Source organism: Carassius carassius, chromosome 47 (assembly GCF_963082965.1).
Source record: "Carassius carassius chromosome 47, fCarCar2.1, whole genome shotgun sequence".
Classification (NCBI taxonomy): Eukaryota; Metazoa; Chordata; class Actinopteri; order Cypriniformes; family Cyprinidae; genus Carassius; species Carassius carassius.
This window is the reverse complement of record NC_081801.1, coordinates 6563817-6590898: the sequence shown is the minus strand read 5'-3', so window position 1 is coordinate 6590898 and position 27082 is coordinate 6563817. Positions and strand designations below refer to the sequence as shown.

The 27082-nt window shown below is 37.7% G+C and overlaps 1 protein-coding gene across 1 annotated transcript; it reads left to right on the top strand.

The window, feature by feature from the left end:
* Window positions 1-113: 113 nt before the first annotated feature.
* LOC132131008 (patatin-like phospholipase domain-containing protein 7) lies at window positions 114-27082 on the top strand. The gene is made up of 37 exons (XM_059542959.1): window positions 114-296; window positions 567-593; window positions 759-805; window positions 1368-1436; window positions 2081-2168; window positions 2380-2459; window positions 2774-2862; window positions 2984-3124; window positions 3238-3397; window positions 6149-6229; window positions 6312-6440; window positions 7103-7183; window positions 8195-8336; window positions 8794-8877; window positions 9006-9091; window positions 9182-9334; window positions 9441-9518; window positions 9919-10124; window positions 10487-10618; window positions 13758-13881; window positions 15298-15411; window positions 15527-15593; window positions 15705-15854; window positions 15947-16010; window positions 17928-18096; window positions 18934-19116; window positions 20099-20217; window positions 20976-21132; window positions 21749-21865; window positions 21958-22027; window positions 22115-22231; window positions 22673-22821; window positions 23311-23463; window positions 23578-23694; window positions 23783-23867; window positions 24021-24136; window positions 24628-27082. The coding sequence occupies exons 3-37, from the start codon at window positions 761-763 to the stop codon at window positions 24787-24789; spliced, it is 4077 nt and encodes a 1358-aa protein (XP_059398942.1). The 5' UTR covers window positions 114-296; window positions 567-593; window positions 759-760; the 3' UTR covers window positions 24790-27082.

The following is a 27082-nucleotide window of genomic DNA, read 5'->3' as shown; positions in this document are numbered from 1 at the left end:
TTATATATAATATTATATATTATATCAACTGATAGTCAAACAACAGCGATCCTGATTGGCCACTTGATGTTCTTTGTAGCCAATGAAACTGCACATTACTACCACGCGAAAGACTGTCAAGGTAATATCAGAGATTTGACTTCATGGGGCGAAAAATGAGCTGCCAAAGTTTACGCTGGAGTGAAATTTGTGTGGAAATGACAAGAAAGTGACCCAGTCAGCAGCTGTGATATGAATAAACAGTTTCCAACGGGATTATTTAAGGATTGATCTTCATTTTTGCTGTCTTTAAGTTAGTAAGTAAGCTAATGAATGCTGGCTAATTAGCATATTACTCTTGCACGTATAAATCACCTGCTAAAAAGCGTTTTGGTAAGACATGTATGTTTTATTGATTTTTTTGTATGCAAAGGGTCTCAACCTAAAACAAAATTCAACTTTTCTATAAGTTGACGTTGTTGTTTACACTTAAATAGCTGTAACGCCCATAACACAAATGTCATCCCTGCTTCAATGACAACATAAACACTGATTCATATTTAACTGGCATGCTTGTTTTTCCACAGGATTACATAATAAAAGGGTTTGCAAAGGTGTGTTAAGCGCAGCTAAAATAGAAGTTCGTCTGTCAACAATTTACTCACAGAAAAGTTCTGACTTTTGGACACTTTACATGCTCTCAGTCATTCAAGAAAACAAAACGTTTTTTTTAATAACTAAATGCATTCTACTTAAACTGAGTGACTTTGTCTTTTCAGAAATGGGAGAGAATAAGAATGACGATGGAGATCAGTGCAAGAATCCTGTAAGTATCTTGCATCTCACTGTCTCAAAAGCATTTTTTTTGTTGCAGCTGGTTTATGCATTTGATTGTTATGCGTCTATATCAGTTCATGTACTTTGCGGATCGTTTGTCCACTCCGTTTATTAAAATTGTACCGTATGATGTTTGAAGAATGACCGCAAATAAGTTTGGAATGACATGAGGATGAATAAGTAATGACAATATTTTTGTTTTGGTGAAAAATGTTAGATTAGTGGTTGAGCTGATAGATCCCTTTATTTTTTGCAAGGGGATGTGCTTTTGTGTTTTTGCACATGACAGGAAGCAGCTGAGAGAGCACCGGCCTCTTTGAGTCTCAATTGAGCTCAACTTTTAAGTCTGAAAAAAAAAAAAAAATGATTTCAAAGAAATCCCACATGAGCTGTTTTTTATTGTATTGCATTGTTCTGTGAAACAAATGTAAATAAATTATACAATACAAATATACAAGGGTGTTTTATCCAGAGGGTTTTTTATTTTCAAACCAAAAAATAGACATAATTGTGAGTGAAGCTGACTATTTGTGTATTGTGTATTTCCTTAGGCTATTATTGGGAGTGAAATTCGTTCCCGTCTGCAGCAGTTTGTGGAGGAGAGGATGCAGACCACTATGGTACACTGATGTGTTCTCTGATTAAGACCGGTTCACACCAAGAACAATAACTATAACAGTGATTATATTAGCATCCACACTAATGCATGATAATGTTCTGTTCTGTATAATAATAAGAATTCATTACATTTATATAGTGCTTTTCTAGGCACTCAAAGTGTTTTACACTGTGGGATTCTCATCATCCACCACCAGTGTGCAGCATCCAAAAAAAGTTTTGATCGCGATTCCAACTATGTTGTTCCTTTGCGTTTTTATCATTATAGTTAAGATGTGGAGCTGTCCTTTTTTTACATTTAAAAAAAAAAAAACATATCTGTATCGTTGTGAATGGGCCCTTATTTTGGAAAGCAATTTTTCCCAGATTAGTTTCCAGTGCAAAGGGAACTGCATTTTACTGACTCAAATCAGATGTAACAAGTTACAGAAGTTTAATAATCCTTCTGTTGACCGATAAAACCAATTTTAATGAGAAGATTATTTCTTGATGCAGTTTTGCCAGAATTATTTGCTCTGTTACTGAAAGTTTGTTTTGATGAAAGTAAAATCAAAAGTCCAGTAGTAGAGGATAATATTTATCAGTTTTCCTGTATTGTCAGATAATTTCCCTTATCTTACATTTTTGTGACTGTTGTCTCTTCCAGCTGACGGGTGTATTGATCGGAGCCGTGGCGGCTGCGTGTCTGATAGGAATCTGTGTGCTTTTCTTCTACCGCAGATATAAACTGGCGAGTATGTTTCACTTCTGTGCTTAAAATAGATGGTTTAAATCCAAAGAACTGTATACTGGCTTGAGCATTTAAGTGTCTTTACTGTCACTATTGATTGATTTAATGTAACATTGCCAAAGAAAAGTGTTAATACCTGACCGCCAAACTTTTGAACGGTAGTGAATATCTAGAGTTCTGCTATTCATTATACTTTTGCTTGTGTGTGTTTTAAGATCAACAGGCTGGTGTTCCTCGCTATCGATTCAGAAAAAGAGATAAAGTGCTTTTTTATGGCAGGAAAATCATGAGAAAGGTGGGTCATGCTGAAATCCATTTGCTCAGCTGTTTTATTTTGTGATTAATAGTCACATTCACAGCAGTCTATTTGTGCTGAAAGATAAATAGATGAGTGTTCAGACTCGGACTCTACAGAGACTTGCTTGATGAATACGCATTCATAGGTGTAATTAACTGCCATCAGGTGAAACTTTAGTCTTCCTCCACTGGAGGGCAGCATAGAGTGTGCCATGTGGCATATGGCCATCCTGTACGTAAGTGTGGCACCTGTATGACTAACAGCCTGCTATTTTTATTTACTTTCAATCCTTCGGTTTTTCTATCTTTCAGGTCCAGACCTTGTCCTCGACACCATCCTCCTCTTCAGTGTCTAAGCAGCGCTCTCGGAAGAGGCCTAAAGTTCTTAGTATAGCACGCAGGTTTGTTTAGCTTCTCACACACTTAATTTTTACAGAGCATATGCCATCTTGTTTTATCGCCTTAAGTCAGGAACTGTCTGATCAGTGCTTTTTGCATGACTCCTCCTATGATGTCATACAGGATCTTGCGGATCAGGAAGGAGCCGCCCACTTTGCAGCCCAAAGAACCCCCTCCCTCTCTCCTGGAGGCAGATCTCACTGAATTTGACGTGCAGAATTCAAACCTGCCCTCAGAGGTGCTCTACATGCTCAAGAACGTCAGGTGAACAACTCTGACCCTGTGGGGTCATATGATCGCAGCTGCACTGCATGGTACTTTATCAGCCTAATTAAATGTCTGGTGTTCATCTAAAGATGAATGTGGATCTTTTTCAGGGTACTTGGTCATTTTGAGAAGCCTTTGTTTTTGGAGCTGTGTCGGCACATGGTGTTTGTGGAGCTGCAGGAGGGAGAGGGGCTGTTCAAGCCCGGGGATGATGACGACAGCATTTATGTGGTTCAGGATGGAAGGCTGGAGCTTTGCATTCATGAGATTGTAAGGATGAGCTTTAGAATTAACCCCTCAAGTACTCCATCATTACAGCACTGGTTTAGAGAATATCAGTTGACTTGCTCATCAACCTCATGCACATGACTATTTGCCTACTACACTTTACTACAGGTTAACTTATTATTTAATCTAAAGTCAAGGCTACATTTAATCCTAGGTTAAGAAAGGTTTCTCACTTGTAATTTTGAGAGGATGAAGCAAGTTTGGGATCAGTAAGGTTTGTAATGTTTTTTAAAGAAGTGTCTTCTGCTCACCCCGACTGCATTTATTTTATCAGAAATACAGAAAAAACAGTACTATTGTGAAATATTATTGCAATTTAAAATAATGGTTTTCTATTTTAATATACAACCCGAATTCCGGAAAAGTTGGGACGTTTTTTAAATTTTAATAAAATGAAAACTAAAGGAATTTCAAATCACATGAGACAATATTTTATTCACAATAGAACATAGATAATGTAGCAAATGTTTAAACTGAGAAATTTTACACTTTTATCCACTTAATTAGCTCATTTAAAATTTAATGCCTGCTACAGGTCTCAAAAAAGTTGGCACGGGGGCAACAAATGGCTAAAAAAGCAAGCAGTTTTGAAAAGATTCAGCTGGGAGAACATCTAGAGATTAATTAAGTTAATTGATATCAGGTCTGTAACATGATTAGCTATAAAAGCTTTGTCTTAGGGAAGCAGAGTCTCTGAGAAGTAAAGATGGGCAGAGGCTCTCCAATCTGTGAAAGACTGCGTAAAAAAATTGTGGAAAACTTTAAAAACAATGTTCCTCAACGTCAAATTGCAAAGGCTTTGCAAATCTCATCATCTACAGTGCATAACATCATCAAAAGATTCAGAGAAACTGGAGAAATCTCTGTGCGTAAGGGACAAGGCCGGAGACCTTTATTGGATGCCCGTGGTCTTCGGGCTCTCAGACGACACTGCATCACTCATCGGCATGATTGTGTCAATGACATTACTAAATGGGCCCAGGAATACTTTCAGAAACCACTGTCGGTAAACACAATCCGCCGTGCCATCAGCAGATGCCAACTAAAGATCTATCATGCAAAAAGGAAGCCATATGTGAACATGGTCCAGAAGCGCCGTCGTGTCCTGTGGGCCAAGGCTCATTTAAAATGGACTATTTCAAAGTGGAATAGTGTTTTATGGTCAGACGAGTCCAAATTTGACATTCTTGTTGGAAATCACGGAAGCCGTGTCCTCCGGGCTAAAGAGGAGGGAGACCTTCCAGCATGTTATCAGCGTTCAGTTCAAAAGCCAGCATCTCTGATGGTATGGGGGTGCATAAGTGCATACGGTATGGGCAGCTTGCAGGTTTTGGAAGGCTCTGTGAATGCTGAAAGGTATATAAAGGTTTTAGAGCAACATATGCTTCCCTCCAAACAACGTCTATTTCAGGGAAGGCCTTGTTTATTTCAGCAGGACAATGCAAAACCACATACTGCAGCTATAACAACAGCATGGCTTCGTCGTAGAAGAGTCCGGGTGCTAACCTGGCCTGCCTGCAGTCCAGATCTTTCACCTATAGAGAACATTTGGCGCATCATTAAACGAAAAATACGTCAAAGACGACCACGAACTCTTCAGCAGCTGGAAATCTATATAAGGCAAGAATGGGACCAAATTCCAACAGCAAAACTCCAGCAACTCATAGCCTCAATGCCCAGACGTCTTCAAACTCTTTTGAAAAGAAAAGGAGATGCTACACCATGGTAAACATGCCCCGTCCCAACTATTTTGAGACCTGTAGCAGAAATCAAAATTGAAATGAGCTCATTTTGTGCATAAAATTGTAAACTTTCTCAGTTTAAACATTTGCTATGTTATCTATGTTCTATTGTGAATAAAATATTGGCTCATGTGATTTGAAAGTCTTTTAGGTTTCATTTTATTGAAATTTAAAAAACGTCCCAACTTTTCCGGAATTCGGGTTGTACTTTAAAATATAATTTATTCCTGTTGTGCAAAACTGAGTTTTCATCTTTCGTCTTTGGTGTCACATGATCCTTCAGAAATCATTCTAAAATGCTGATTTAATGTAAATATTGGAAACAGTTTTCCTGCTTAATACTTTATGGAACCTGTGATAATTTTTTCATGATTCTTGGATGAGTAAAAATTCATTTATTCAAAATATAAATCTTTTATGACAATATACACTACCATTCAGAAGTTTGGGAACTTTTATTCAGCAAAAAAATAAATAATAAGCAGCACAACCATTTCCAGCACTGATAATAAATCAGCATATTAGTATGATTTCTGAAGGATCATTTGACACTGAAGATTGGAGTAATGATAATGAAAAAAAAATGAAAAAATCTGGTTTGTATCACAGAAATGAATTATATTTAAAAGTGTATGAACTAGAAAACCTTTATTTTAAAATGGAATAATATTTAATATTATTACGTTTTTTTTTTTTACTGTATTTGGTCATTTATTTATTATGTATTTGTATTGGTCACATACATGTATAATAAATAGTATTTTATCATGTTCAAAATCTAAGTCAGTTTGAACTCCACAGCAACTTATTTATGAACAATCATCATCATTTCCTTGATTAACCTCTGGTTACCTGACTGGGTCTGTCCCTGCAATAAATTCCCTGTAGGTCACTTTGAATAATAAGTGTCAGCTTAATAGCATATGAGTAATTAAACTGGGTGCCCTTCACTAAAGTTATAATATTGTCTTTCTGCATGTGTGTCTTTAAGGATGGCACAGAGCCTGTAGTAAAGGACGTGTTGCCCGGGGACAGTGTTCACAGTCTGCTCAGCATTCTAGACATCATTACAGTAAGTTCTCTGTCTACCTTCCTGACGACTTATCTAGCTCCAGTGCACTGTTATTAATTTGGGATCTTTCCTTTCTCTCCAGGGTTATCCTGCTCCCTATAAGACTGTGTTTGCTCGTGCAGCGGTCAGGTCTACCATATTGCGTCTGCCTGCCTCAGCTTTCCAGTCAGTGTTTGAGAAATACCCAGAAACGCTAGTGAGAGTCATACAGGTACAGAGGGGCTTGAACTCTCGCATGGGTGTCTGCATCACTGTGACCTCTGTCTTACTGAACATCTGTCTCAACCACAGTGTTATCTTTGGCCGTATTATACTCCGGTTTTTTTTTAATCATGTTTTTTTTTTTCCTAAAAAAGCCCAGTTTTAATGTTCACCAAGGTTTTTATTAATTTTTTTTTTTTTATTTCAATAAATAAAAATGAAGGTATCACAACATTTACATAATATACAATATGAAAATGACATTTTAATATTATTTAAAGATTACATTTAAAAGTGTTATTGAATTGGTTGTGCTTTTAACTTTAGATGATGGAAAAAGTAATCAAAAAAGCAAATAAATATCCAATATACTATGTAATTATTATATTATATATATTATATATTATATATTATATTACATTTTTCATCAGTGGTCTGGCTGTGCGGGGAACATAGTGATGTGAAAAGTTAGACTATGTCTAAATTGCATTTCAAACATCTTTAGTCATTTAAAAGAGCATAGAAAATCCGTTTTTTCCCATGATGCATCTCATTTTACTGCATATGCCATGGCATCTTATTTGTGAGACCACAAACAGTTATTAACAGAAATAACTAAAGTAAATTACAAAAATGACAATGTTAATTTGTGGCTTGTTTGTGTCTGTTTAGATAATCATGGTGCGTTTGCAGAGAGTCACTTTCCTGGCACTTCACAACTACCTGGGACTGACAACCGAGCTTTTCAATCAGGTTGGAGAAAGAGTACACACATACATCTCAGCATTATCACTTTTAGGGTCCCACAAACTCACACACACACACGATCACTTCTAAAATATGTGCTTTTGTCACACACACACCCTGTGTTATTTCATACTACGTTAACCCCCATCGGCATAATAACTCCTGTACTGGAGCCGTAAAACTCAGCTAGATTAAATAACATGGATCATAAGACCTCGGCTTTCATTTAAAGGACACCGACTTTAACACCCTCTGGGTGGAAAGCTCCCATCAGACATCTCTTCATGTCACAGCACAACCCTACACACACGTAACTCTCTCCTCATTGCATGGACAGGCCAAGGGAGTTGTTTTCCGTTTTGATTTAAGAAGTACTTTTGGCTTGCACTGTGAATTTGAGAAATATTACGTGACAACACAGCATAAACTCAGTGCAGTTCTCACATTTATTATTTGGTGATGTTCTGCTTTTTTCTTTCTGTGATGTTTATGATGTTCTGATGAGTTAAAATGTAAAAATGAATAAGTTTCCACAGCATATAAGGATGTTGAAAAGGGAAAAAAAATGTTATGTTCCTGCTTTTTCATACGGTTTTGAAAAACCTTTTTAAGTATATTCAGAAAAGTTATGACTTGAGTTTCAGTCAGGCTGTTGTGTGGCTGTAGAAGATTTGGAACATAGTGTCAAAGTAGTTTAAAGCAAATTAAATACACTTTTATGGTACTTTTGGATTAGTAAACAATAGCAGAATTTCTAAAATAAGAAAAAAATGATTGAATAAATTAATTAACCTTGACACAAAAAAATTAAGCATCACTTCAATGACACAAATCATTGTTATGAGTAATTAGGAGTCTGTGATTTTTAACTAGTTAAAAGTTCTTTATTGAATACATCTTTCTATGGAGAAAGACACCAGATAGTCATTGACTATTTCTTTAGACCAGGAAAATTGTTTAATGTGCCAGATGCTTGTAAGTGTCTATCTAAAGATGTGTGTGTGTGTGTGTGTGTAGGAGAGACAAGCAGTGCCTCTGTTCGCAGTCAACAGTGTGCTCACTGAGGGGAGTCCCAGCAGAGTCCAACGCAGATCCCACTTTCAGACACAAACGGAAGACGAGCACCTGCAGGGCTCTGGAGAGAACTTGACAGACTCAGGTACACTCAGTTCACTAATACATTCTTTATAAATCCTCCACAAATATTTCTTGAGCACGAAATCTGCATATTAATAACTGAAAAGGTAGCTTTATCACAGGAATATATTACATTTTAAAATAGTATTTTTTGCAGTAATATTTAACAATATTACTGTTTTTACTGTGTTTTTGATCAAGTAAATGCAGTCTTGGTGAGCATAAGAGACATTCAGATACATTGCAATGATCTTACAATCCAGGATGGGGACCCTTTAATTGTTAAAGTTAAAAAAAACTTTTGCATTTGCTATATTGCCTTTTGTATATGAATATTTTTGCTTGTAGTGTTTTTGTCAGATTTTGCTTTCATCTAAGGACAGTTTTCCTGAAGTCAGGAGGAGTTTTTTCCACCGAAAGATTTCCAGAAATATTGTGCATTGCTGTTTTAAAAGTGATATAAATGTTTTATCACTTAGATGGAGGGCAAGCTGGTTCATATGAAAACACATCCACAGCTGTGCGGAGGTCTCGCTCGGTCTCGATGCCTGTAGAGACCACAGGTAACAGATAATCTACCATCTGTCTGTCCACTCTTACTCACTCCACACATATTTGCTCTTACAGAAAAATGACACCTCTAGTACTAAACTCAACAAACTCGATCTATTGTCTATGTGTTTGTGTGCAGGAGTGGCAGGAAATGACCTGAACATGGCCTACGAACGGGCCCGAGTCACCATAGATGATACTCCATCCAATTCTGTCATTCACAAGGTTTTTTTCCCCTCCTCCATCTGATCTCTCTCTCTCATCCTGAATATCTCTAGATATTAAAAAAAGATCTTGATGTTTTATGCTCTTCAGTCTATTTTGAAGAAGAGTGTGACCATGCAGCATGCTCCGTCCACTGTGATTCACTACATAGACAATGCACCGCACTCTGACGTTCCTCCTAGTAAAGTGGGTGCCATTTTCCAGGCCGCCAAAAAGGATCTGCTGGGGATTATTCCACTGCAGGTCAAAATACATCTCCATTAGTGGGATATGAGTTCATGGTTTATTTATGTTTAGATTGATTTATGTGTTTGTGTTGAATATTTTGATTGGTGCTGTGTGTGTCCAGGACCCCAGTTTGCTGGAGGGTAGAGTAACGCTCCATCAAGTTAAAGCTGGATCTGTTGTAGCTCACCAAGGAGATCAGGTCAGACATTGCGCAGAAAATGCATATGAAATAGCTAAAAAGCCAGTGAGCTTAATGGCTGTTTGCCACCTTTATACGTATATATACAGTATGTGTTGAGAGACAACTTGCTAACTAAAATAGTGACTGATTTGAGATGCTTTTCATTAACCAAATTACATAAGGATGTATACAAAATGAGGTATCTTGGAAGGGGGTGTAATATTGATGCCAAATTTTAGATCAGCTTTTGCTTCAAGGGAAGACCAGTGATGCCTAAAAATGCTGTCTTAAAAGGCAGCTCACTGGATTTTGGAACCTGGCCAGTGTGAATGGCTAGGCAGTGTCATTTGAATGGATTTCTAATGTGTTACTCTGTCCAAATGATTTGCTTGACTGTGTGTGGGTGTGTGTCCCCTAGGATGTAAGTGTGCAGTTTGTGATCTCGGGCACGTTGCATGTGTACCAGCGGATGATTGACCGAGAGGTGGAGACGTGTCTGTTTGTGGCTCACCCAGGAGAGCTGGTGGGTCAGCTGGCCGTATTGACGGGTGAGCCACTTATCTTCTCCGTACGGGCGCATCGGGACTGCAGCTTCCTGTCCATCTCGAAAACACACTTCTATGAGTAGGTTTTCAGTCCGCACTTCTAATGTTAATCCAGGTTTTTTTTTTGCACCGTCTCTTTAATCTGACATGCACTAAAATTCAGAAATGTAATCAATTTCTTTTTGGCCACAAGTAATAAGTCCTTTATGTGCATGTAATTTTCTTTATAATTGGCTTATTTCTGTGTATGTAAAATTAGTATCACCTGCACCAAGACATAGTAGAATAATACATAGTTAGTACATAACTTTTTAATCCAAATCTAACTTCTTGTTGACATTGGCTGGAATATAATGAACATAAGCATACTCTGGTTGCTGGTTTTAATGGTTCTCCAGCTGACATATTGATGTGCTCCCATATTAATGTGTGTGTTGTCAGGATCATGCGAGCTGAGCCCACGGTGGTGCTGAATGTGGCTCATACAGTTGTAAGAAGGATATCATCTTTCGTCAGGCAGATTGATTTTGCCCTTGACTGGATGGCTGTGGAGGCAGGCAGAGCTGTCTACAGGTCCAATTCAGGCCATCCTTAAAAATATTCTTGTTTGCCGTAACCCGACCGACCCTGTCAATTTAGCACCGACTCATTTTTTTTTTTTTTTTTTTTTGCTTTTAGTCCGACCGACTTGCAGATTGTAAATTTGCGTTAAGACCGACCAATTATTTTTTTACTCTTCAAACAACTAATACAAACGCAATAAAATACTATTAATTATATTTAAGTAAGTATTGTAAATATATAAATTGCCCTGGCCTACATACAAATGAAGACTATCTTCTTTAATTAAAAAAAAACCCTTGACGTCATCTGTGTTTACACGGATGTCACACTGTGGCCTGTGCGTTCGCTTCGTCTCATACTCTCACTTCATTAAAACAGCTCGACACCGCTTTAACTTGGCACAATGTTCTGGAAAAACTGTGCCCAGATCTTTTCCCATCCCTTCTCCTCTCTAGTCTAAAACCGTGACCGTGTCGACTGTCACTTTATGTTTGAAAATCTATTGCACGAATCAACCAACACAAGTTTCGAAAACGAAAATAAGAAAATGATTTTAATGACCTTTTCTTGGAGCGCGTCCAGGCTTTTTTTTTTTTTTTTTTTTTTTTTGAACAGGCGTCACACAGCAACTGCAGCTTCGGACAAACACGCATAACAGCAAATAATACTTCTGCACAATGTTTCTCTTTTTACAACAGAAATGTGAATTCAGCCGGTACTCAGTCTCATACAGGTTCGGGCTTGAATCTCCTAGGGCTGTCAAAATAGCTGAAAAAACTAAATTTCGAATTTTTTACTTAAATATGATCAAAATTCGAATTGTATTCGAATTTTAAATGCATAATTTCAGTTAGGGTGAAGAAGAGCTTTTTGCTTCTCTTCTGAGGCTCAAGATAGCGCATCGAGCAAAATATTACTGCATGTTTATTCAAAGCATTAGAATACATGACTGAAAAAAACATAATATTTAAAATAATGTTTATGAACCAATTATTATTAATTAAGTTGCTTAAAGAACTATAAACAAAACAGCATCATGTATGCATGCATTGTTAAATAAATAAAAAGGGCGGAAAACCAGTCACACAGGATACATTTTTTCATTTAAAAACATGAGATGCGCGAAATATGCGTTCTGTGTGAACTGCTTGGTTTCAGTTTTGATGTAAACAAGATCTTCTCCACATTGATTTTTTTTTTTTTTAAGTGGCTTCAACTGGATAGGCTAACATAACCTTATAATGCAATGACACATATATTGTCATCGCATCTCGTGCGCGTACACGAGGTGAAAGATGAGAAAGCAGATACTGCGTGTCGAGCTCGTCCGCCTTTGAAAGTTGTGTAGACACAGCTGTGCGCGGCGAGATGGAATGGAACACGTACCAGGGCTCATAAGGCAGCTTCCTTAATGCACACCTAAAATTCATATGCACATTCGAATGTGGATTTTTATTTTAAATTCGACGAATATTCGGAAAAAAATGTTTTTTGATAGCCTAAGAAAATCGCCTATGCGATTTTTGTTGTTGTTGTTGAAATTTAATCGTAAACACAGCCATGTTGAAGCCTGCAGTAAATGTTTTGCATTATGGCAGGCCACTCTGCTTATTGTTTTTCAAAAATGTTGCACTCCTGTTTGTCATTTTGCACGTAACTTCACGCCAATAAATCATCAGAAATATTGGTCTTTACCAATATATTGAATCTTTACATTCCTCCTGCCTGTTGTCCGTGGATTTACCTATATTTGGTGTTATTTGCCGTATAAAACTTTAGACATGCAAAATCGATTTTACAATCGATTCAATGAACACTCGACACTCAAATCAAACAGGATTTTTTTCACAAAAGTGACAACCCAAGAAAGCAAAGTAAACGTTCTCTCATTTGTAGGTTGCATTGATACGTAGCGGTGGATGCAAGTAAAACAGTACCTCATTTTTTTTCTCACCTGAAATTCATGCAATAAACATGTTTTTGACAAAGATTTAAATTTGTTTGTGGTCTATGTAGCCTGCATCAAAATTAGGTTTGCAATGATGTGCCCGAAGGCACGGGTTGAAGACCCAGTCAGTGACGTCACGATATGCTAATTTGTTTAAATTCATACCGACGTCATCACCATCACAAAAACTTACTTTTTTTTTTTTACATTGAAACTTGAAAAAAAAATATAGACCGACCTACCGACCCTTTTTTTTTTTTTTTTTTTTAATTACTGTTACTGCAAACCAAAATATTTTTAAGGATGGCCTCATTTCCTCACATATTTACTGCTTACATTTTTTTTTTCCTCCTCCTTTCACCTTATTTATTTTCTCTCAACCTTCAACCTCTTTATTAGTATAAATAAGTACCATTAGTGCACTGCTTGGCCAAATGTAACCTTTTAATTTGCAGACTATTAATTTTTTTACCATTTCACCTGCATCCAGTCGCAGAAAGTCTTACAATGAAGACCAACTCCATTGGTTTTGGAAATTATACAGTAATGTCCACTTTTTTTCTTCTTTTTTTTCGAAGGAAATTATTTCTTTTAACCAGCAAGGATGGATTAAATTGATCACAAGACAAAATATTTCTATTTCAAATAAATTATATCCTTTTGAACTTTCTATTCATCAAAAAGATGGATCATGTGACATTGAAGACTGGAGTAATGACTGTTAAAAATTCAGCTTTGCCATAACTCCTGTTAAGTATAAGTTACATTTGTAATAATATTTTGCAGTACAAGTGTTTTACTGTATTTTTAAGCAAACTAATGGAGACCAGCTTAATGTTAGGAATTAAAAAAAAATAAATAAAATAGTGTACATTCGATAAGCACCTACAAGTGTGTCATTAGCATGTCCTCAATAGTTTTGGCCATGTAATGTATATATTAATATTTAATGTCCTTTATAACTGTTTTTTGGCTGTCCTGAGAGGAGCTTCCAGATGATAAACTCTATTGTTATGATCTTTTTCTCTCCTCTTTTCCTATGCCTCCTCAGTAAGAGATTTGGACAGAATACAATCTAATAAACTTGGCGACTTCTTTTTCTCTTCTGCCCCTCTGGCTGAGACAGATAAGCTTCCTCAGCTTTTCATAAATCTGCTATGATAAACGACCTCATCCTTTCTCCCTCTTTTTCTCTCTCAGGCAGGGTGATAAGTCTGACAGTACTTTTATAGTGCTCAGCGGCCGCCTGCGTTCCGTCATTATGAAGGAGGATGGGAAAAAGGAGCTGACTGGAGAATATGGTAGAGGAGATCTCATTGGGGTGGTGAGATTTTCCACATGCACAATATATATTGAAATGGTTTATTCTTGTTATAGCAAACTTATTCCTGTCTCTATCTTGTTAAGCTCCTTTATTACCATTAAAACATTTATATATATAAGCATATATAAGAGCTGTATAGTCACTAATCAGCATCCCGCACCAAAATTGGTTTTATAGGTATCATTTGGTGTAACAGTTAAAAACTGGGCTAGGAAGCAAATGATTGTACCTCGAGTTTTATAAACTTGTATTGCTTTATATTTTTCTAAAGTGACTCAATGATGAATCAGATATTGTTCCATGTTGTATAATGCTGTACTATATAGAAAGTCAGATTTTGTATGTATGTGCATCTCCTAGAATGGGTTTGGTGACATTTACTGTCATTGGTGTATTCAGTGAATTAGGTGTGCCACCTAATCAGGTGTGCATTAGAGAAAACAAACTCTCAGTATCTCCCAGTAACTAGTAGCTCGTAATTCATAACGTTTTATTGTGATTGGGTGATGCCATTTGTGTGTCCGTGGTGACGCCTATGCTGCTAAGAATACCTGTCCATGTCGATGCCATGGTTACATTGCTCAGAGAACAGTGCTGGTTCATTGTCCATGGACGTGAGTGATGTGAATGAAAGCCTGATTTGATAATCCAAATTTAGTCTGTCTACGTCATGCAGTTTTGTTGGTGCTGATGTTTGCTCTTGTATGTGAGCAAAAATATTTTGTCTAAATACCATAAATAGATGTCTAAATTAGGAACTAAAATTATAATTCTATCATTATTAACCCTGTATGACTTTCTTTTCTTGAATAACAAATTTCAGCCTGTTACTTGCTGAAAGCAGTTGTATGACTTCAGAAGACTTGTAATAATGAAGTCATACAGAGTTATTTTAGTTATTTTTAGTATTATTTAAATGCTATTATTTATTTATTTATTTATTTGTATTATTTATTTATTTATTTGTTTATGTTTCCATTTTAATTTGTTTTAGAATTTTGTTTACACACACACATATATTATACATATACATATATATATATATATTATTTACATAATTTTATATAGCTTGAAAAAAAAATATTTCAGTTACTTGCCAAAGCAACATATAACATTTTTCTTTCATGCTTTTTATTTTATTTTAGATTTATGACACTTACCAAAAACAATTTTTATTAATCAATAACAACAGTGGAGTCATGTGATCCACCCCAATTCAGGGTCAAATGTCCCTTTAATGCAGTCTTTCTATTTTTAAGGGTTTTTCACAACAAATACTTGTTAAAAATTAAAATGTAAAAAATTCTTTCTTTCTTTTCAAGCAAATATTTTTTTTTCTGATGTAATTGTACCTAAGCAAGCTTCAAAGTCAATCAATGGATTGTGTTTCCATGCATTTTTGGTGTGTGAATGCAGGTGGAGGCTCTGACCCATCAGAACAGAGCAACAACGGTTCACGCTGTTCGGGACTCAGAACTGGCTAAACTACCTGAGGGCGCTCTCAGTTCCATCAAGAGGAAATTCCCACAGGTATGTCAGCCACTCTGCATTTGCTTTATAGCCAGAAACTACAGTGATGAGAGTTTCTCGTGCCTCTCTGTGCCTGTATAATGTCAGTTTTGTTCTCTCTATTTGATCTTATTAGGTAGTCACAAGGCTAATTCACCTGCTTGGACAAAAGATACTCCAGCAAGTTAATGGACCTTTGACAGGTGTGTGTGTAAAACTATCAGTGTTTCATTTACATTTCCTGCATCAAAGTCCATGGTTTCTAGACTCACTAATGCATAACAACTGCATTGTATCTGTATTTTAACATCCAGCTCGCAGTCTAGCTCTTCACACACCTGGTAGTAAATGGGACGTGGGGAACCCTGCCTCAAACCTGTCCACTGTCACTGTACTCCCGGTATCAGAGGAAGTTCCTCTGACTGCGTTCACCCTGGAACTTCAGCATGCACTCTTAGCTATCGGTGAGGATGCTGTATTTATATAGCTTTTATATTAAAATGATGAGAAGGTTTACAATTTGAGAGAACTTTTAAGTCAAATGTATGTCTTCCAGGCCCCACTCTTCTCTTGACTAGTGACATCATCAAACAGCGCCTCGGCTCTGCTGCATTAGACAGGTACAGCATCAGAGTATCATTGGATAATAGCTTGAAATGTTTATATGGCATCTATCCAAATATGTAGATTCACTGTTAATGCATGCTGATTTTTAGGATGAGTGTGTTCAGCTGCCTGAAAAACAACACCACACTCCTCTTTTTTAAATTTTTACACATTAAAGTAGTCGTTTGATGAGAGCGATCAAAGCAGTTTTGTGATATGTAAATGAACAACACAATTAACCCCATAAATACACAGTCCACAGTCCTCTAGTACAGGGGTTTTCAAACTGTGGGTCGCGACCCACTCGTGGGTCACGGAATGGAACAAGGTGGGTCGCACAAAGTCACTTGGCTGCAGCTAATTTTGCGTTTCAATGACACACAGACACTAACACAGTTCAGTCTAGGGCTGCACGAATGTGACGAGTGGGGCGGGGCCTAGTGCCATGGGAACAGAGCTAGGCCGGTGGAGTGATTGGGAAATGAGCAACACTCACCGGTCTCAAGAACCACGGAGGAGATCGGAAAGATACAAAAGAGGAGCGATGACAGTGAAGGACGAGAGAGGACCAGGCCTGGGTTTTATTTTGTGTTTGTTTTTTATTTGTGCACGGCAGTCATCCGAGAGGGGCTGTCGCGCTGTTTTGTGTTTATTTGGTTATTAAAACTTTGTTTGATTGTCCGCCGGTTCCCACCTCTTTCCACGAAGGAGTCATCGAGGCGGTGGGCTGGAGTGAGTTCGCCCCCCCCCCCCCCCCCCGGCAACTCACTCCAGCCCACCACATCGAGCACCCTCGGCGGCAGACTCCTTCGCCCTGCTCGATGGCACTGCGGATTCACCCCAGCGGCGAAGGATCTTCGGCAGCGCGCCCCTCCTTCCTCCCTGGCTTCGGCACTAGTGTAAAACATTAAAATCTTCACAATCACAGGAAGAAGGAGGCGGGAACTGGGAACCCACTCATCACAACGATATAGCCCACCAACATTAATAATGAACTGCAATATCCTTAGTGTGATTTTCAAATTGCAATTAAGTCCGTGTGCGTTGCGTGTTTTGAAGGTCTCAGAGCAATGTCATTAAAAGGTTCAATCGGTCTTTTTTTACCTATTTCACAATTATTTTAATCTCCAAACTGTTTTAGATAGTTCTGCTTTGCTTCTTATGCTTTTCTAAAAAAGTGTTGGATTGTGCTCCGTTCTCGCCGACACACACGGAAGGATCATGAATGCAACAAAACACAGCAGCGCAGATCACACTTCACTGGAGTGAGCCTGCTTCACGTTTTTATGGACACTACATATTTTAACGCCAGTAAACAAAAATTAAAACTTGTAAATTTGTAGTGAAATTTTCAGTTGTACTCTAAAATAAAATGGTTATTTTTCTTAAATACTTAATTTCTGTCATAAAAATTTTAAGTAAGATTAGGTTTAAAGTAATTTCACTCGTTGTTTTTTTTTTTTTTTTAATATTTTGGTGGGTCGTGAAATATATTACACTTGTCTAGGTGGGTCGTGGAATGGAAAAGTTTGGGAACCACTGCTCTAGTAGTCACAAATGTTTCAAAGTCATGGGAGCGTCATGGATATTCATTGGTAAAAATGTGTGGGATCCAGCAGGTCTTCAAATGCTCCCTAAATTAACAACTAAAGTCATTTGAGTCCTCAATATGTCACATTCGTCACTGTAGTCTTGTCTGTATAGTCATAGTCTGAAGTCTCACTATCCATTTTAATCTTTGATAGATTCTAATCTTGGACAATTCTAACCTTACTCTTCGACTTTGACATGTTTAGAAATTGCATAAATTCAACAATTTGGTTATCTCCATTTTTTTTTAAAATAACTTACTATATAGGGAACAAATCACTTTATTTGCTGATACCATGAGATGTAGCTGAAAATAATCTCTCTCTCTCTCTGTATGCAAGTGTGCATGAGTACAGGTTATCGAGTTGGCTGGGTCAGCAGGAAGACATCCACCGCATAGTCCTATATCAGACAGATGTGTCACTCACTCCATGGACTCAGCGCTGCATCAGACAGGCTGATTGCATCATCATCGTGGGACTGGGAGAGCAGGACCCAGCCGTGGGAGAAGTATGATGGTGTTACATTATCACAGAGTGAAAAACGCTTACGTGACCTGGTGCTAAATTCACATTCCAAGATTCGGAGCTGTGGCTACTTCCACTGGAAATAGAAGAGTCTTTAATATAAAACTTTTTCCAACTCAAATGAAATGGATTTCAAGGCATGTAATTTATCATTCGCTTTAGGATGGCAGGTACTTTTATAGGTTGAGCCCAAAAAACATTAAGCCATTTGAACCATAATGCGCTGGCCTAAAAATGGCCCCTACTCTTCTGTACTCTAAGTCACCGCTGAACTGCTCTGATCACAATAATAAACCATGTTGGTGGGACTTCAGTTGAACTGCTGGACTTACTCAATTCTTTTCCTAGAGAGCAAGACATTAATCATTTACGTGCACGAGGGAGAGAAGTTTTCGATATCCAGTGGAGTCCAGCCTGTGCATTTAAAGTTGGATCAGAGGTCTGGGGTAAAGCAACATCCCTGTTGATCGTTTATGTCCTGCAGGCTTTAAAGGCTACGACAACTTTAGCGCTGCTCTTTGAATCAGGGACTCAAAGCTCTGATGTTTTAAACAAGTCAGAAATGGGTAATTGTATTCACATGAAAAGAATTGAGAGAGGATGTGGATGTTAAATGCACTTAGACAGGCCCTTTCCAATCGATAATTTTTCTTTAGAACAAAATAACCTTCTGAAAGAAATGAATATTTCTGGATTAATTCTGTATTCAGTGCGTACCATAAAAAAAGTATTATTATAATGCATTTAGACAGAGTGTTGTCTAGTTTTGAAAGGATGATATTCAGTGCTCTCTTTGGCTGTCTGTCTCTTTGTCTCTCAGTTGGAACGTATGTTAGAGGGGAGTGCGGTGAGAGCGCAGAAACAGCTGGTGTTGTTGCACCGTGAGGATGGCCCTCCTCCCAAAGGAACAGCCGAATGGCTCAACATGCGGAGCTGGATCTCCAGGCACCTTCACCTGTCCTGCCCCCACAGGGTCTTCTCCAGGAGGAGCCTGCCAAAACTGGTGCAGCACTCAATATTACATCTTGGTTTCACTGAAATGAAATAAATATATAATTTTGAAAGCCATGCAATGGTCTAGCACAGGGGTTATCAGACTTTTTGTGCCACAAACCACACAATATGCTGCAAGAGATTTTATTTGATTTATTTTTCCACTTAGCATTCCCTGTGACTGCTACACTGTTAAATTTTAAAGTATACATTTTTTTTTAACATTCTATGTATTTAAGACACTCTTGATATTCCCAGGTTCCCAGGTTGTTGCTGGTGTGTCCTTGAACTCCATTGACTTGTGTCATGGCAGACCTTAGTCTTGTTGATCATATAGCAAAAAAAGAAACCACAAAGTATAACCAATTATAGACAAATCTTTTAGTAAAACCTTGAAGAAATAAAACTGCCTTCTTTTTGATCTGCTTCATAGCTGGGGTAGGAATAAATTAATTACATTTTCTAAATGAATTTAATTAATTCCAATTTGTATTGTATTATTGGTAACAAAACAATGTTACCAGTAAAATTACATGGTTCTGTGTTAAGTTCTTATTAATAAAAGTTCTTATTAATTTTTGGTGAGAGTGTCGAATGGAGAGCATTTCCAATGCCAGGATCCGCCACTGATGATAATTTTTTTATTATGAAATGGAATTCTGGAGTATTTGCCTTTTTTATTACATATATCCTGTAGCTGGTTAGTTTTAGACAGTTTTACAAATCATCTACTTTTTTCTGTAAGATTAAGTCATCATTTTTATTTGTTTCAAACTTTTCATAACTTGTCATTCTTCAGTCAGTTTCTTAAATACGTAGATTGGTCTAATTTGAATCTGAAGAGTACAATTGCCCATTGAATAACTGCTAGTTGGTCAGACTAGTATTTAAGACACAGTCTTATATAATATAGTGACTGAGCTTATATAACCGGCTCCTGATTTATTGGCATAGTGCTGGTCTAAGTTCCTGTGTCATTTTTGTGTTTTCAGAGAGAAATGTACCAGCGTGTGTTCCAGAAGCCTGCTGATCGCCACTCTGATTTCTCACGTCTGGCCCGTGTTCTTACGGGCAACGCCATTGCGCTGGTGTTGGGGGGTGGAGGAGCCAGGTATTCACTTGTTAAACCTTTTAAAAACCATAAATTTAACTATGAAAGTGAAGAAAGACACCTGCTCTATTTGAATGCATTTCCACACTCCCACTCTTGTTAACACTAACCTGGCATTTTCCTTAAGAAGCCCTCTTAGTCTTTGTTTAACCTCTTGCCTCTTGCTCTCTTTCTGTCAAGTACATTTTTTTCTGACAACTTCTGTTTGTCTATTTTGTCTTATTCATGGTTGGCAGGCGGTGTTAAAAGGTTGGTTGCTGTTTTCTTCCTTCAATCCTTTGTGTAGTAAACTGTGATTTATTCTGTGTACAGTGTTAAATCTTCCCAGTCTCCTTCAGGGAAGAAAATCCCTAAAGTGCTATTCAGAAAGACAACAACAAAATGCTCGACTCATTTCAAGTTGTTGATTTTAATCAAGCCAATATTTACTTACTACTTACCTACTCCCCTTCATCCCAAGTGGGACAAAAGACATCAATGATTTGTTTCCACTTTTGTAACATGCTGTGGCTCACCCCATGTCAGACCCATGCCCTTTAGTTCTGCCATCACTGTACGTCTCCATGTTTTCTTTTTTGTTTACTATCTTTCATATTCCCAACTTCCTTTTGATTTCTTTCATCAGGAGTAGTCATGCTGCCAGTTTGTTGGCTCAAGTTGGGCATCATAATTGTTTCGACCAATAGAACTGAACCAAAGTGAAAGGTTATGTATTGACTGGCCTTGTATGACCCATCTTCACATCTTCCCTCTTTCAGGGGCTGTTCTCAGGTGGGCGTCATTCGAGCATTGAGTGAGGCGGGAATCCCCATTGATCTGGTGGGCGGCACCTCTATCGGTTCCATGATGGGTGCGCTGTACGCAGAGGAACGCTGTTACAGCAGGATGAAGATCAGAGCCAGAGAATGGGCGATGGTGAGAGACCAATGAAATGTAAAACACTCAAAAACCTGAGACGAACCTTGTGCTACTTGAAAATGCATCTCAGAAATATGAATCAAACACACTTTTTCTTTTCATCCTATTCCATATTCTTTACCTTACTTATTTATTTTAGTGTTTTCTGTTCCTTTTTCCTTATTTTTTTCTTTTCTTCAATCATATTTTTTCTTTTACGTTTTTCTTTACTTTCTTTCCTTTTTCCAGTTTTGTTTTACTGCACTTTTTTCATTCACTTTACTTTTCTTTGTCCTTTTAATTTTTTTCATTTCAATTTCCTATTATTTCGTTTCCCTTTTTCTATTATTTTTTATTTTCCTTTTAATTAAAATTTTCTTATTCATTTTCATTTCCTTTCCTGTTTCCTATTCTTTTTTTCTTCCTATTTTCCTATTCTTTTATTGTCCTTTTAATTTTCCTACTCATTTTCTTTTTCCTTTTCCTAATTGTTTTCTTTACTTTTTTCTAATCCTTTTCTTGTTTCCATTCTTTTGTTTATTAATCCAGTCTGTTGCTTTATTTTTGTTCCATTTTAAAAGCCACATAAATTGGACACAAAAAGCTAACTTTTTTCCCCTTTCTTCCTCATCAGGAAATGACATCCGTGTTTAAGAAAATGCTGGACTTGACCTACCCTGTCACTTCTATGTTTTCTGGTGCTTCGTTTAACTCTAGCATTAATGCTGTCTTCAAGGACAAACAGATAGAGGTAGGAAACTTGCTCTTTTTGGCTCAAAGAATCCTACACTGGATCACTTTCTGCCATACTCGGCAGCTTAAATGTGTTTGGCTTGTTTTCAGGATCTCTGGATCCCATATTTCAACATCACCACAGATATCACTGCTTCCACGATGAGAGTGCACACTGACGGTCCGTACTGCCACATACTCCACCTGCATTTATGAGCCTCTGCTTAACCAGGATAAATGTCTGATGTTTCCTGTCCCTCCATCACAGGCTCCCTGTGGAGGTATGTGCGTTCCAGCATGTCTCTTTCTGGTTACCTGCCACCACTGTGTGATCCAAAAGATGGACACCTGCTCATGGATGGAGGCTACATCAACAACTTGCCAGGTGTGTAGTAGGACATTAGCTCCCTGCAGTAAAAAATCTTTAGCTCCTGACAGTCAAATCCCAGTATACCATGATAAACACACTATTTCATAGATGCAAATCTGCTAAAATAGTGTAGCTATTGGCATAAAATCTGGACCAAGATTATTTAGCTTATTCTGGCCAAGGACTGCCCACTTAGACAGGAAAGATCTGTCTGGGGGAGGGTTCTAAAATAGGCCAAATCCCAATTATAAAACTTTCATGAAACTTTGAGCCATTTTTGTGTGTAATTTGCATCTGACATTCAGTGAATAGACTGTGGGCAGATTTGAGTGCTGTCTATGGCTCAGATCACTACTATCAGAGCTTATCAGATCTGAAGAATTGGGTAATTTTGGTCTTTTTATAATAACGGTGGTTCATTGTTGATGAGGTTCTTGTCTTCTCTGCCTGTTTCAGCGGATGTGGCACGCTCCATGGGTGCCAAGGTGGTTATTGCCATCGATGTGGGCAGCCAAGATGAAACCAACCTCACCAACTACGGGGATGCCCTTTCTGGCTGGTGGCTGCTATGGAAACGCCTTAACCCACTGGCTGAGAAAGTCAAGGTGAGGGAGACATTGGCCAAGTGCAATGTTTACTTAATTAGTTGTGTTCTCTAAGGCAAGCGGTGCAGCGTTTGGTGATGCATCATACATCACTATTAACTATATGGACCTTTTTTGCCTGCAAAATGTTGCTCGTATGACCACACCAGTGTCAACTTTTTGTGATTATTAAATGTTGACACACAAGTAAGACTTTGATCATCAAATGAATAATAAGTGCAAATGGAGAAGAGGTATTTTTTTACTTTAAGCTATTGCATTTATGATTTTTATGATGATAAAACGGCAAAAATATCCCATTGATTTGCATTAACCTGAGCCATATTTAGTGTTATTAAATAGCAACCACGCAGAACACATTCATGGCAACCACTTTTACATGCATAAGCACTTGAATTTTCTTCAGGAACTGTTCAAATCTAGATTTTTATTTATTTTTTTAAATAAAGTTTTATTTAAGATTTTGAGAAGTGCATGTGGCTGTTTCAGGTATTGAACATGACTGAGATTCAGGCTCGGCTGGCTTATGTGTGCTCAGTGAGACAGCTTGAATCTGTTAAGAATAGCGAATACTGTGAATACCTCAGACCTCCCATCGACAGATACCGCACACTTGAGTTTGGCAAGTTTGATGAGATTAGCGTGAGTTTTTTTTTCTCCTTTACTTTTTTTTGTCTTCTGCACTCTAAATATTAAGTCTTTGTTCTGTGCTTATATTGTTTTCGATTGGCCTCATGTGTTTGTGCACGCATGTAGGAAGTGGGCTACCAGCATGGGAAGACGGTGTTTGACGTGTGGTGCAGGAGTGGCGTGGTGGAAAAGATGATGAAGGACAGACATCAGGAGGAATTCCACAAAACGCAGAGCAACAATGTGAGCCTGGATTACCTGAAAGAGAGACTATTAAGTTGTAATGTGTTTCAAAACAGTACTTCACTTCAATTCATTGTCGTTTCTGCAGTTGGTAACCTGTCCAAATGCTTCCTTCACTGATCTGGCTGAGATCGTCTCACGGATTGAGCCAGTCAAACCAGCTCTTGTGGATGGTAAATCAATGTTAAATCTAATAAGTTTACAGGGATTTTGGCATCGATTCCCAGAATATTGATCCGTTTTTTTGCTTCTGCTTAGTTGGATGTCATTAAGTGTGATTTGTGTATTTAGCTAATGGGTCGGAGATGTCTCCTCCTTTCCCACAGATGAATCGGACTATCACACGGACTATGAAGAGGAGAATGCAGAGAGTGCTCTGTCAGACATTGAGCTCTACAACCATTACAGCGAGCACACAGAGGAAGAACTGACCGCAGACACTGTGAGTCTACAGTACACATGCAGACTCAAAGGGACATATTCTACATTTTTGTGGCCTTTTATTCTTGTTTATGTCAATTTTTTCTTGCACCAAAACAGTCCTAATTTAAGTTAGCAAGTTGTGCAACTGTGGTTCACCGTTATTTGGCTTATCTGATCGTACATTTTTCTCATGCAATTTAATTTAGATCCATATTTAACGTTAGTGATGGTTTCTTAAATCTACCTCAAAGTCATTATTTAGAAAAATAGGAATAAATTACATTTAAAAAAAAACTAATATAGAAAAAAATGATTTTAATATGAATCATATTTTAATATTACTGTCAAATAATTGTAGCCTTGGTGAGCATTAAAGGCTTGTCAAAAATATTGAAAAAATCGTACCGACCTCAAACCTTTGAAAGGTTGTGTGTGTAGTACATAAAAAGAAAAAAAGTCCTATGAATCCTAAAAAATAAACTGACTGATCACATTGATGCTTATGCCCAGGATGAAGAATTCGAGAGGTCTCACAGGCAGCGTGTACATTCTGACTTGGAAAACCTAGGACCTGTGTCCTCCAAAACACTACAGAACTCTAGCTCCAACAGTCCTCCATCCATCCACAAAAGAAAAGCACAAGGACTGAAACCCCTCCATCCCGACCACTGACGCAGATATCAGCATGGCAGTGTACAAACACTGGCACGCCAATGATTTGGGGTTTGGCTTTCTGTAAACACTGCAGTCACACCAATTACGTTCAGGCCTTGAGGAACAGGGACTGAGTATTTTGTGTATTTACACAAGCATTTTTCCCCTCTCATACAAAGAAATCCAAAGAACACATCTATTGCTGCAATGGAAGTTTAAGATGGACTGGGTAACATGGCATGAGGTTGAAATAATACCTGGCCTTGCATCTGAGCAGTAACTCAAGACTATCCCAGAGTGTCAGGGAAGTTTCATGCTGACTTTGAACTCTTTTGATTCCCAAGCGTTGTCTTCACCCCATCTTGAATTACTGGTTAATCAATAGAGGAGGATATTACACAATTAAGACAATCAGCTACAACATTCTTTACAAACAGTTAGATTGAATTGCATGTTTGACTGATTCTTTCTTCTGTCAGTGAAAGAAGCAGAAAAGAGCCAAATAATGATTTAGAGTTAAAAAAAAGAAAGTGATATTGAATGTAGAGTTCTCTGTTTATGAGCTCAGATGACCAATGTTGACTTTTTGTTTCATTTACACATCTCAAAGACTTTGCTGTTTCACACAGATCAGTAACTCCTAGCTCAGGGGTGTCATGATCTATGGACAGTTGAGTGATCGATGTAAACTAACCAGTGTTGTGTATCATACCGAATGTGTCGGATGAGTTAATCATGCCTCTAGCTGCACATTATCTAACAATACACCTAAGAAAAGCATGCATATCAATGCAATATTTTTTATATTTCTTGTTTTTGTTGTGAAAATTACTGTATGATAACTAGTGCCTTTTAACATTAAAACTAGCCATAAAAGACAATGGGAGTTTGGTAATGGTCCAGAAATAGTCTAACAGTCTAACAACAATGCCAGTATTGATTAATATGTATGTATGAGGAATCATTTGACTTTTGGTTTATGCCTCCATGACTGACTTTAATTTGGAGTTTTGTGGTCGTGCAATTGTTTTTGAATCTTTCGGAACAATCCTTATGCTGTATACCAATAGTTTTTGCTTAAATCTGTTGTAACCCTGTCATAAAGCTAAAAAAGAAAGCAGCTATGTTGTCAGCATTGGTTGTTTAGGGTCAGTTAGTTTCCAAAGTTAAGGAAACCACAGTATGGACAAATGAATATGCAATTGTTTTCAAATCGATGGAAGAATGTAGTGTCATTCTGCAATCGTCTTAAAATGCGGATTCCTAATAAACCGTTTTTTGTTTTTGTCTTGAGTTCCAGTGTTCAAAGTACTCTGAAGATTTTGAAATATTTGTTTATTTGCATATGTTTCATAATGCAGGACGGCTCACATTTACCCTGTTTGCTGCACTCCAGGAGCCAAGTGTGCCTGGCGGTGATTATGAGAATGAATTATGGGATTCAGCAGTAAGTCCATGGTTTTTCTGCCTAATGGAGTTGCTGCCGTCTTCAATCATTGCTCGGTGCCAACACTGAACAAAACAGCCTCAGCAGGCTGCTGCACGTGAGATGTAATGCACTCAGATATGTAATGAAGACGAAACACTTCCAAATGAGTTTCGAGAAGTGAAAACTAGGAGACAATCACACATGATGAACAAACGTCTATGCATCACATGCACTGATGTGTGCAGCTGCATTTGGTTTAGGGTCAGTCAAGTGTTTTGCTAGTTTGTGGATATTGGAGAACCTGTATGAGTTTCCGTATATACAGCTGCTTTTTAGCATGTTTTGTTTGAAAGAAACTTTTGACCCTAAGATTTGTGGACATTTTTTATTTTGTTTTAATTTTTATGCTGCAATGTTACTGAAAATGAGCTTTAAATAGATTAATTCGACCTTAAAGCCATTTGTATTACTTTGCATCCCCTTCTTTTCTTTGTTTCTGTGTGGGCCCGTTCTCTAGCTCAATATCACCTGTGTCTCCTGTATCTTCACCTTGTCGTTATCATTGAGAAATGCTTTCTGGAATTGCAGTGTTGTTTAAAGACGGTATGATTAATTTAGTCTTTTCAGGTTAGATGTATCTTTGTCACCCGTAGTCCACTTCTCACCAGGTGTGCTGTAGACAAATGGGAATTTATAATGGACATCCTGTGTTTTCCAGAATGGCATGAAAATAATGAACTGATTAATGAATGAGCCAAACACGCACTGCACCTTTTTTGGGGGTGAATTTTACATTTGAATGCATGCTAAATTGTTCATCTGCTCTCAGCCATATTTTGTATCTTGTTTAATACACGATAAACACTAGAAATTTTCCTCAAA

Coding starts and splice junctions, on each gene's coding strand:
- LOC132131008 (XM_059542959.1), top strand. CDS start 761: ATGGGAGAGAATAAGAATGACGATGGAGATCAGTGCAAGAATCCT. Junction 6,441..7,102: donor CGCTAGTGAGAGTCATACAG/GTACAGAGGGGC, acceptor GTGTCTGTTTAG/ATAATCATGGTGCGTTTGCA. Junction 15,594..15,704: donor AGTTAATGGACCTTTGACAG/GTGTGTGTGTAA, acceptor TTTAACATCCAG/CTCGCAGTCTAGCTCTTCAC.